The following is a 12,735-nucleotide window of genomic DNA, read 5'->3' as shown; positions in this document are numbered from 1 at the left end:
TAAACTTTCCCGTCTGGAACTTGTAAGCTTTTTCACAACAGTGACCGATATTTTATAGAAACTAGTATAGAATGTATTTTCTGCTGGCTTCCAAACTCCATCCAAATATAATTGCAACATTCAAGTATTGCTATTGCTTTTGTTCAGTTAGTTGGTACATCTTCTTTTTCTTATTCAGGAGCATATATCTCCTGCAGCGGGAAAGGGGAAAGGGAGGCATGCTGCTTCCTTGCACAGTTATTGTATTTTTAGAGTCTTAGAAGATCTCTACCAAATTAGACAAAAATGAAGGTTCCATCCAAGTTTGAATTTAGAAACCCAAAAGATGGAAACAATGGCAGGCAACCAGGCTGCCCCGTGTTCCTCCACTCTTGTTTCTAGAGTAGCCAGGTGAAAAAGAGGACAGGGTTCCCAGAGTTTTCACATGGGAAGTCTAGGTTCTAAGAACCATGAAGCAGCAATTGCTCACACAGTTCTTGACACACACATTAGATGCAAGTGTGGACCACCTGGGTGATGCTCATGAACCACTGGTGATCTGAGGACCACACTTTGAGAATCCCTGTTTCAGATTGTCAGGATGTCGATCATCATCAAGCATCACTTTCATTTCCTAAAAGTCTTCACTATGCACACCTTTGCAAATAAATACTAGATCTCAGCAACTTGGATCCAGTCTGATATGGGATAACATGAAGAAATGTACCATGAACCAGCAGGATGTCAGCACACTTTGAAGCCATTTCAACATTACAATGGCTTCCTACAATCTTGGAAATGGCTTCACAGAGTAACTGTACACCACCAATTCAACTGAAATTCCCCAGCATGACTCCAGGCATTTTCATGCCCAAGAACAACCACAAAAATGACTGTGTGAAGTAACCATTTACAAGATTTCACAATATATTATGTGTTTGGTATATTTGCACTGCCCCCAGTAACTCTTCAGCTCCTAATGCTCCAGAATACACAATCCATTATGTGAGCCAATGTGTTATTCAGACCATGAGTTTTGTGCCCCAGTGGATTCTCTCAGTACGGTGAAATTATTGACATTTTTCTACTGGACAGGAAATCATAATTTTGTTAATAGCTAAGTGGCCTGCAGTTCCTGAATTATAGTCCCTGCTCTCTCTTTAATAAGAGAACTATTGATTCTCACTCTTTGCGTGGAAAAGCATGCCAATAAACACAGCCCAAGTCTCTTTGCTTGCTATATAGCATATCAATTACACATATATGGAACACAGAGTGTTTGTATTCATGCTACATTCTACAAAATTACTAAATGTGGTCAAAGTATGTTTCTTAATTATATATGTGTGTGTGTAGACACATACACACACAGTTGTAAAAGAGTTATTTTTTAAAAGGACACATTGCTCAACACAAAGCTCAACAACTTTCCTTTAAAAAGCTCAACAACTTTTTGTGTCTGGATTTTTACTTCTTAAAATATGAAAACCCTATATATATATCCCATCTTTCATCCCTGAACCCCAGGGCAGGCTACAAGTCAAATAGTCAACAAAATTGTCTCTTAAAAAATAATCCATGCAGTCTATACCAAACTTACTCTATGTTCCTACTCTATATTCCTTCTAACACATCTATAGTCCTACAATCCTAAACCCTAAATAGAGACCAGTGCAGGGATTTACCGTATTTTTCCATCTATAAGACACCCCCTATTTTGGGGAACTCGGATTTCAGAAAATGGCCTCGGCACTATCCGTGTATAAGACGCCTCCTAATTTTTGACATAATTTATTAAGAAAAAAGCCTAGTCTTATACACGAGAAAATACGGTATATAGGATTGTCCTACCTAATGGGAAGTAAATGCCTTTGAATTCAAATTGCGTTTAATTCTTGGCAAACTTTCTTTAAATTGCACTGTTAATCACCTTTCCCTACACCTCAGTTTTTTATGCATGCAACATTAGAGCCACCACCTTCCAATGATGCATTTCAAGTAGTCCGACATGATTAGGATTACTGTCATTTTAGTACTTTAGATTGCAATATATCAACTGGCAGTAAGATTATCTGGAGATGTCTGCACCAGAAGAACACACCTCAACCACCTTTCCCCTGACTTGGTTGATAACAGGACATTAATCTTTATTAAAAGAGAGGCTCTTAAAAACTGTAGGCTACGCTACCTTTGCATATACACACTTTTTATATAAAAAGAAAAGAAGCTTTGCTCTTAATAAAAAGAAAGCAGCTCCTACACGTAAATGCCCCCCCCCCCAATCCTGTCCTACTTGTTAATTCCTTATGCTGTAGTCAGGGCACTCTTCAAGTAATTTCTCAGATCACAAATCATTTTGGGAAAACACACTGCTCAACTACCAGGTTTTCATAAACCACCCCACACAACCCTTAACACATAAAATTTACAGAACAATTTTAAACAAATGTCACATTGGAGAGATGATTGTCCTTCCAAACAGCAGCTACATCAATACAAGATTATAATGGCAAGAGGTCTGATCTGCTGGTCGATGTAAGACCTGAGCGGTATGCTAAAACTCTGACCAATATTGGCTATGTCTGATAAGTGATGAGTGTCTGGGGATGTTATGGTTCTGACTACTGATGCTGTGCCCTGACAAAGGTATTTGCGAGCTGGTTCAAGGTCCTCAAGTGGCAGATAGATTGGCACTATCAGACTTGCCAATAACAGATTATTCAAAAGAAAAACAAATGAGTTCAGATTTGTGACCTTTTCTTCTACATAAACCAGAAGCCTCCAGGATCTGGCCTATGCCCCCAACCAAGTTAATTTGTTTCTCAGGAATTCATGGAATGTGTGAGTAGTATGAGACTGGTAATTATCCTGCATTTACCTTGACTCCATTTAGAAACAGATTGCCTTACACAAGGACTAAGAAAGACCCAAACTAACAAAACGGGGAGCTAAAATGGCATTTCTACAGATTTATATGCCAAATGATGTTGGAGTGTATTGATTTTTCAATCAGAAATGACTGAGTAGTTCACTGAGCTACTCCTCAGAACACAAGGCTTTCCAAAATGCAAAAGGCAATACAAAATTGTCCAAAGCAAAGGGTACATTGCAAAGAACAGAAATGTTAACAAATGTGTTTCAGTCTCAGGTATCTACTGTGAAAACCACAGCCTTGTACTTAACTCTCTCCTCCTACTCTGCCATGTCTAGCAGTGCTTATCCACATCATAAATGCACAGCGTATTTCCCAAGCAATACCCCACAATATTGGCTGATGACAATGGAGGCTGCTGTGTCATCAGAACACAAGTAAGAACAGAGTAGGAATGGTGAGGTAAATCAGTAACTGCTGTTATTGGCAGTAAAACTATCTCATTTGGGCCTCAGTAAAGTTGAAATTAAAAATTAAAAAATTGCTTAGTTGGATCAGATCCTTTCCTCCTAAAATGCCCTGATCATTTTAGTTTCATTTCTGTACTCTTTAAAGTTCTTTGGTATCCTTTTCAGGGGCGTAGGAAGGGGGGTACGGGGAGTGCAGTCCGCCCTGGGTGTAATCCTTGAGAGGGGATGACAAAATAGCACACCACAGGGGGATTATCGCGGGCAATTATCGCAGGGCCTGGCCTGCAGCGCGACCAAGCCACACGTCTCTCCTGGGAGTGATGTGGTGGCTTGGGCTGCATGCCGCCAGAAACGGCAGCGTGTGGCTTGCGTCCACCAGGCGGACTCTGTGAGTGGATTGCCACACCAACCCCATGGGCAGATCACCGTGACGCCCCCGTGGGCAGATCGCCCTGCCCCCCGCTGCTCCAGGTGCCGGAGCAGCTAGCTACGCCCCTGATCCTGTTGCTTTTTGAGATTGAATGCCTAGAACTGTGCACTGCATTCAGAATGTGTCTTTACCATAGATTAATCTAATGACATTCTATGTTATTTGCTATTAGGAAAGAGAAAAAGCAGGAATATCTGAAATGAGCTGCAATTGCATTTTCTGTTCCTTGCTGTGCAAACCAACATGGAACAAATATTGGGCGGTGGGATACAGTACCTTGCTCTCTCTTGGTGGGCAAATATACTCAACTGATTTCTGTGGATGTGGTATATTATATCATTTTAGTCATCTGATGTAATCATATTCAACTCTTAAAAGTTTGCCATTAATCTACATGAGATGGATCCAATTCATTTAATTAATTAAGTGCCTGAACTAGTTAGTGATCCATCTTTTTAAAAAAGAAGAAGCTAGCATATGAAAGAATAAAAAAGGATGAATACCAATAGGAACAAAGGCATTTTAAAAAATGTGATAAGGGGCAAGTTCCATCAACTCCCACTAAAGCATGCTAATCTCCCAGTTATCCTCTTACAACCAAGGTTAGGTCAGATTAGTCACAACTGCCACTGTACAGACTCTGAACATATTGTCAGACTCAGGAATGACGACAGCATGGCACAGAAGCTACAGCACGCTCAAAAACCAGGATGTCAGCCTGCCATGTGCCACACGATCCTGGTTAGTCAGTTGCATTTTAGGGCACAGCCAAAAACACACACACTTCTGTTCTGTTATTGGAAAGGCAGTAGAGACAGAGTCTGTTTTCTAAAAGTCCCACCAGCTCCAGCCAACACAACTAATAGTCATGTATGATGGGTGTTATAGACCAACAACATCTGGAGAGCTACAAGTTTCCCACTCCAGCCTTACAGGCTGAGGAGATGCATTTTTCTCTGCCTTCCAGTGGTTCATGTGTAAAACTCCCAAACTGCTTTTTGAAAAGCAGTTTTAGACGTCTGTGAATCAGAACCTGAGAGGAAATACTTTTAAATCAAATCTGTATATGTACACAAGAGTGAATTTGAAGGGTTTTGTGGCAGGGGGGTGGGGAGTCAGAGGAAATCTGACAGAAGCAAAATGCATTTCTATAAGGCTAGCAAAATCTCTCAGAGTTCTGCACTTCCAGTGCACACCCATCTAGATTACAGCCAGTAGTTATTATCTTTTAAATCACTTTTACTACAGGCAGTATCTTCTATGTGGGTTTTTCCTAGGTCAATCTCATTCAAACTGAGGTACAAAGCACATATATTTAAATAAAATAAAAAAGCACTGAGGAAGTAGATCAGCCCCAATTCCATAGAAATATTCCCCAAAGCTCCACTGATGTCACATTTGCTGTATTCTAATCTTCTCCACTGAACTCCAAAGGAATAAACTGCCAAGTAAAACTTGATACCCTGGGAACACTCACTTGCCTATGTTGCAAAAAGAAGCATACATAAAATCTGGCCATTTCAGGCCTTGAATAATTTACAGAGTAATCCTACCTTCCTGGGTGGGCAGAGCCAATTGCTGCATCTGCTGCTGCTGCTGCTAGGCAATGTGGAAGGTGAGTGAAGACTTTTCCTGGGGGTTTTCCATCCTTTCCTTTCTTTTTCTTTTTAAGAGTCTATCTCATTGATCGCAATGGGAAGGAATTAACCCCACCATCTCCAGGGCCTCTAGGGGGCAGGAAATGAGGGCGCTTTGGAGCTTATAGATCCACAACCTTCCCCCACATACTCCCAGCATGCCCCTGGAATGCCCTGTTTCTGGCTCTGCAACACATGAGGAAGTGTTAGCATGTCGGCGAGAGTTACGGCTCCATTCTGCTGCCACACTGAGGAAGCTACTCTTTTCAAAGAGGGAGATCTGCAGTATCCTTTGAGTGTAGGCTTGCTCCCTTAACCACAGGTATGACTCTGGAGTCTATTTAGCTAAGTACCTTATACCTTCCTGTTATCAATCGGTTCTCCAATGTGTGGAGAAGGAGTGTTTAGCAGACCACTGGAGAGCAACTCTCTAGGGTTCATCACTCTGATGTTTTTCTTCTATACCAGACATTCCCCAAAGTCCAAATCATCAAATTTTAGGGTTTACAGTTGCTGACTTGGAGCTACAAACATGAATACTTTAAAATAAGAGATTAAGTGGCTGGATGTTTAGTTCTTTATAACCACTGAATGTATAATTATTTGTATAAGGCAAACCTTTACTATTAGTTTTATAAAAGATATGGATACCAGCCAGGAGCTGGTGTGAGGGACTCTGTTACAAAAGCCATTGAACAGCTGTCATGTAATCACATTCCATCAGTCTCTACTTTGTTTTGCCAGATTTAACTCACAGTGTACCAAACTCCTAGAAGTCATCTTTCCAAACAGTAAACAGATTGGTACTGTTTGGTTACTGCAGAGCAGCAGTCTGCTCAAAAACCTCTCTTCTAGCTCAAATCAAAACAGTAGGAGTTTGGAACAGAACACTGCAATGATTTGAAAGGCCACAGCATGTGAATGTTTGAAAGCCTATTTTGTGTGGCTCCTCTGTTGTGATATTAACAAGTCAGTGCTGCAACTCGTGTTCATGGTGGGTGGTATACTAGGGAATATCGATTGTACATGCTCTTCAAGGTAACACAAGGAATTCACGCTTTTCTCCCGTCGAATTATACAATGTGTGAAACACAATATGTGTAGTAGCACCAATAAATAAATAAATACACTTTTAAAATCCTAATCTGCATCAGCTTATCCTGTGCTGGCTGCCAAGAAAGCGCACATTTGGAGATCAGAAATGTATAAATTAAGTACTCCTGCTGTGCAGAATTGATTCTGCTTCCCGGAAGGTGGACCATAACTCAGGTCCCAAGTTCAACCACCAGTAGCTTCAATTTAAAGGTTGTAGGTAATAAGGGGAAGACCTCTCTTTAAGACACTGGAGAGCCACTGCCTGTCAGAATTAACAATGCTGGCCTAGATAATTTTCAGTTTGTCACAACATCAAGTGCTACTGCATCCAACACTAAAATAAATAAAAAATTGCCTTTAGTTTCAGGTACATTGCTGCAGGGAGAAGAAGTTTTAAATTGTGCTAGCTTCTTTGAGCTGAGCAAGATTTCAGAGACCAAAGATGTGTAACTCAATAAGTTGCGCACGCACCCTGCATTCCAGTTTTCCCCCTGAAGATTGCCTCTACAACCCAGCTTCTGACCACTGAGTCACTTCTTCGTAGGAAGGAGAGGGGGGTGGCCAGGTGGTGGGGAAGTTAGCATAGTACAATGGCATCAGCAAGAGTGCCAGATTAGCTCCATCACTACTTTTGGACCAACCCACCTCCCTGCTGCCTCGCCATTCCTCTCCTTCCCAACAACTCCTTCCCAATAACTCAGCTGTCAGGAGGTCATTTGAGTGTCATTTCAACCATGCCATCCACTACTGCAAATCACAAGCAAAACACCAAATTTAAAATAAACTAAGGAGTTAATGAAAAACTCACAACACAGAAACCTAGGAAGAGCACAGCCATTTCACGTTTCTGTGGATAAAGTCACCACAGCTTTCAATGATCTGAGTATGTAGTCTGTTTAATCCAAAGCCACCATCCCCATGAGCTCCAGGGCAGGTAACTGTTTCTGGGGGAAAGGGTTCATATTTACCTATCTAATTTTTTAGTCCCATGGTAAGTGGGTAAAGATTATAACTGAGAGCAGGTGTGTTTTTTCCTGAAGATGTGAAAGAAAAATAGAAGCAATGTGCAGAGTGGTGCTACAGAAATGACAGAAAGTCTTCTGTCTGCCCTTGAAATTCTCTGAAGGTGCTCAAGCGGCTGTAAGCAAAAACAGAGGAAGAACTGCCCCCCCCCCAAGAAAATCCTTAGGCTGGGAAATAGGGATAGTTATTATACCAATGTATTAATCACCCTCTGTTTTTAATTTTCTAAACGGGACCCAGGGGCAGCTCTGCTCTTCCCCTCTGGAGAGAGTTATCTGCTGTAAATTTGCATATTTAACCATTGTTACATATGAATAATCTATAAAACAAGGCAATGTTGCAAAATGCAAAAGCCCTGCTAGGGAGGAAAATAAGTCATATTAGTATTCATTACAGACCCCATAATCACCATTTGGAGATGAATTAATCGCTAATAGCTCCATAGGCATATTTGAGGCTGTTGATAGCAAAGAAAAGTTTAAGAAGAAAGGGCTGCTGCCAGGGAGGGAATCAGTTTATGGAATCCAACTGATCAGCATTCTATGCAAGGAAGAGGAAAACATAAAAGTCTGCAGTTGGGTGTTCTAGCGGAGGAATGATTAGTACATCAACCCCAACTTTGGGTAGCTGGTCTCTAAAGACAGTTCCTTTATGGGAGATATTTGCCTCTAACTTAAGGTTACCAGATTTTTTTCCAATGAATTTGGGGACACTTTAATTAATTAACTGATTGATTGCTACATATTTGGGGCGTTGATGCTGCAGCGATAGTGGTGTAAGAGGGGCCGCTGCCGCCTTGACCTCAACCGCCACGTTTCTGCTTCCTCCGAGGTTTCTATCTCCTTTCTCCATGAGCCTGGGCAGCCCCTGAGTTGTTAGTTCAGTGGTGGTTGTGGGGAAGTGGTGTGTGATGGGTCAGTCATGGAAAGTGGAGGAGGAGGGCCAAGAGCGGTGGTGGCGAGGCTCGGGCAGTGCGATGCCTCCCTTCCCATCGGAGCAGCCCCAATCCCACTCCTACTTGCGTGCAAGCAGAAGGGGGTGGGGATCCCTCAGCTGGGAAGGGAGGTTTCCCGTTGCCTAACTGAGAGATCCCTGCCCCCTCCTGCTTGCATGCAAGCTCTGATAGGCAGCATGAAGCCTCCCTTCACAGCTTAGTTGCTGGGGTCAGGGAAGGTGGAGGCAGCCGGAAAGCTGCATCTTAGAGCCCCTGCACCATCATCATATTGGGACTTCTGAGCAGCTCCTGAAGCCAGCCAGAGCCAACTGCTCCGAGCTGCTGAGACTGCTGCTGATGCGTTTCCTGGGGGGCATTAGATGAAATCCGGGGACATTCCGGGGAATGGAATTTATCCGGGGACTTATTTGCAAATCTGGGGACTGTCCCCAGGAAACGGGGATGTCTGATAACCATACTCTAACTGCAGTAGAGGCAACCCTGTACTTTTTAAATATATCTCTCAATGAATGACTGCCATTCATGCCAATGAGAAAAAGTAGAATGCTACACCTGGAGATGCTGTTGGAGTGAGAGCAAACATTTGTCTCCTGACAAACACTGATTGTCTACCTGGCCTCCAAGGTGTGGCAGGGATCCATGTGTCCCTGCTGCCACAGTTGGAGAAAAGGGGTGGGGGTGGGAGGAGTGGCCTACCACAGGCGCTACAGAGCTGCATAGTGAGGGGGGGCACTGCCGGGCTTCACTGCTCCCTTTCTGCCCTCCCTCGCCTTCCCTCTTTATCAGTGGGGAGAGCATGTGCCTGTGCCGCCGCCCCCTGAACCCACTCAGGCTCAGGCATCACCCTTACTGCCACCACCAGGAGGCAGAGGCAGGTGACAGGTGAGAGCGAGCAGCCTCACTGCGCAAAGCCGCTTCTCTCTTGGCTGCAATGCACTCAGTAGCCCTTAAGCACCTATACTCAGGTAATGGGCTGTGTTTTGGAAGTTGAGAACAAATTAACAGGGCAACTCTTTTCTCTCTCCCTCTGCCCCTTCACACCTTTCCACATCTCCCTGCTTTAAAGCTTTCCTGCCTTGCTGCAATTCGTGGATTTTTTAAACATGGAATTTTGTGAAGCGCTTACTTAGATTTGGGAAGGTTTAAGATGGCAGGCCTCATCTGACCATACCACCAACTTCCTATGGCTGAGGGGACCTCAGACCCCCCCCAAAAAAAAATTGGAATGGGGCTAAGCCCCCCCCCCCATTGAGGGGCAAGCATCGCTGCGCCAGGCCTCTCCGGGCCTTCCCGTGCCTGCAACGAGCCCCATCAGGCTTTCACATGCCTGTAGCAGGCCATGAGAAGGCCCAACAGGGCTTGTCACAGGCATGGGGGGGCGCTTATGACACCACCTAAATCCACCGTACTTGAGCAGTATTATAGCTGTCCACAGAAGCAGCATGCAGGTATGAGAGATTACATTCTCCCTTATTGCTCCTGCTTTGCACTATTTTTGGGTCCTTTTGCCTGGCAGGAATAGGTGCTTGAGTTCTGTCTGTGGTTGAAGCTAGAGAAACAAAAGAACATGATGAGGCATTAAGCAAAGCAAATAAGAGGCGGAGTCTAAGATGACAGGAATTGAGTTCCTTCCCACCGCTTGGGAAGTGGGAGGAAAAGAAGGGAAGGACAGTCGGAGCAGAGGGGAGGACCATGGCAAGTTGGCGAGACTCCCGGATGAGAAACAGTGAGAGGGGCGGCAAACTCAGTGACCGCCCCAGGAGGCAAAAGCCCTAGCTATGCCACTGCATGCTGCACAGAATTCACAGACACACAAACACACAGCGACATACACAGGCTTCCAGCAGAGTACAAGTTATCCTTATTCACCCCAAGCCCACTTGTCATAATGATTGGCATTTCATAAGTATAATTATAAATTGTGCGACAGCTTAGCCTTCAACACTTCTTCAGTGGCTATAATAATTCACATTTTTATCGACTGTCACAGCAGGTGTCAGAATTCCAGAAATCTGCAAATCATTTTCAAGGTTTTCTCAAAGGCTTTGGCAGGGTTTTACTTGCTAGAGCACTGGCAGGACACAAATATGTCCAAGATGCGCACATGGGTGTTTTTGCATTTGTTCCTAGCTACACTGTGTTGCCAAGGCCACCTCACATAATAATATTGTATTTGCACCGGCTAGCCTGTGGTCTGAATGTATTTTGATTAATTTAGCATCTACCCATGAATCCTCTGGTATCTTTCAAATGGAAGCCGGATGAGTAAGAGATCCCACACAGAAAACAACTCTACAGTCTCACAAGGAATGGCGGTAATGAGGCTCTTCATAAATAGATTTTATACAACTGCCCTCAAAATTGTCAGAATTAAATGGAAAACTGTTTCACTCCCTAATTCAAATCCCTAATTTTCCCCTTCCAGCTGAATACAAAACTATGTCATGCTGTTGAACAGAGAAGTTTGCCTTAAAAATCTCATAGAAAGGTTATCGCTGCCTCTTAAAATCTATAGGATTTTAAAGGTTAAGATTTGAATATCTAAGCTCTCCGACTCTCACTCAGCAGCCTCAATCTTCACTGTGCAGTTTGAAGCAGCATTAATCAGCCTGAAATAACAAGACTCTTGCAGGCAAAATGATTTCTTTATTTCACTTTAATTATAACATACAAGCTTAATGCTGAGAATCTGACAAATGGGCAAGCAGGAGGAATTGTTGCTTTAAGGGCAATTATGGCCAGATAGAGCGATATATTATACCTCAATGAAACACAAGCCCTTCTTGATCAGCTATTACAGAAGATGTGTGCTGTCATTAAACCAGATTTCATGTTGTTTGAAAAGAAATATGCAGGTGTTCGAATGAACCATGCACTGAGCATATTCTGAAAGCGGAGTTTGCTTTGTAGCACCACTGTTGACAAGTACCACAATACATACATAGCACAACCTTCTTTCATCACCTTTACCGTTAGTATTCCAGGTGAAATAAAAATGCCTGTCTTTTCAAGATGCTATTCATAGGGTAGAACTACACACTGTGCAGAAAATAGGGCTACTGCCCCAAATGGACCCCTGGGATGAGTTTTCCACCTCTGCCTCTAACATCACAAAGCCTGTGTCCATATATTACTGTGGCAAGGGCTGCTACTCAGTAGTAGAGCTACTGCTTTGCAGGCAAAAGGTATCTGGTTCAAACCCTGGCATCTCCAGGCAAGGCTGGAGAAGACTTCTGTCTCAAACCCTTTAGAGCCACTGCCCATCAGTATAAACACATCCAAGTTTAATAGGCTTGCTATGTTTGTAATGTGCGTTTCCCTGACCAAGGCAGGGATATCAAGCACCATGCAATGGCGGGCAGACACACCACAAGGTAAATTATAATGACAGTAATGCCCCCTTAGCTGTGCAGTTATCTTCACCTCAAGGGCATGGGAAACTCCAACATCTGTTCTCCTATGAATTTGATAAATAGTCTAGGCTATTCAAGATCTGGGATGAGTTGGACCACTGCTGTTATCTGTGGTAGTCGTAATATTCACTAGAATTCCTTGTTGGTTTATGGTTGCTTCTTTGTATAATAGATTGTTAGATATTATGTAGGAATAATAATAATTTATTATTTATACCCCGCCCATCTGACTGGGATCCCCCAGCCACTCTGGGTGGCTTCCAGAAAAAATATTAAAATACTGCAATACATCAAACATTAAAAGCTTCCCTAAACAGGGCTGCCTTCAGATGTCTTCTAAAAGTCTGGTAGTTGTTGTTCTCTCTATGGAAATCACTCTATAGTTCTTTGGTAATGAAAATTGGTCTAAAAGTGGTCAGTCAATCAATGAATAAAGCTGCATGCTATGGGGGGAAAGGGACGCGGTTGGCGCCGTGGGTTAAACCACAGAGCCTAGGACTTGCCGATCAGAAGGTCGGCGGTTCGAATCCCTGCGACGGGGTGAGCTCCCATTGTTCGGTTCCTGCTCCTGCCAACCTAGCAGTTCGAAAGCACGTCAAAGTGCAAGTAGATAAATAGGTACCGCTCCGGCGGGAAGGTAAACGCCGTTTCCATGTGCTGCTCTGGTTCACCAGAAGCGGCTTAGTCATGCTGGCCACATGACCCGGAAGCTGTCTGCAGACAAACGCCAGCTCCCTCGGCCTATAGAGCAAGATGAGCGCGCAACCCCAGAGTCAGTCACGACTGGACCTAATGGTCAGGAGTCCCTTTACCTTTACCTATGGTGGGAAACTCAACACCACCCTTGTGTTCCACATAATC

General features: G+C 43.5%; 1 protein-coding gene across 13 annotated transcripts in view; it reads right to left on the bottom strand.

Moving 5' to 3' along the window:
• Positions 1–12,735, bottom strand: part of KCNIP1 (potassium voltage-gated channel interacting protein 1) — a 573,342-nt gene that overhangs the window by 177,412 nt on the left and 383,195 nt on the right. For 2 of the 13 annotated variants that reach the window (XM_081852163.1, XM_081852166.1), the window contains exon 1: positions 5,305–5,509. The exons of the other annotated variants lie outside the window; for them this stretch is intronic. In XM_081852163.1, the coding sequence (XP_081708289.1) occupies positions 5,305–5,335 (31 nt within the window). In that variant the 5' untranslated portion in view covers positions 5,336–5,509. Of the gene's footprint in view, positions 1–5,304; positions 5,510–12,735 lie in introns of those variants that run through there. 13 annotated transcript variants of the gene reach the window in all.

Source organism: Podarcis erhardii, assembly GCF_964252035.2.
Source record: "Podarcis erhardii genome assembly, chromosome: 2".
In the NCBI taxonomy this organism is placed as follows: Eukaryota; Metazoa; Chordata; class Lepidosauria; order Squamata; family Lacertidae; genus Podarcis; species Podarcis erhardii.
Note: the sequence above shows the minus strand (reverse complement) of the source record. Positions and strands in the feature narration are given on the sequence as shown.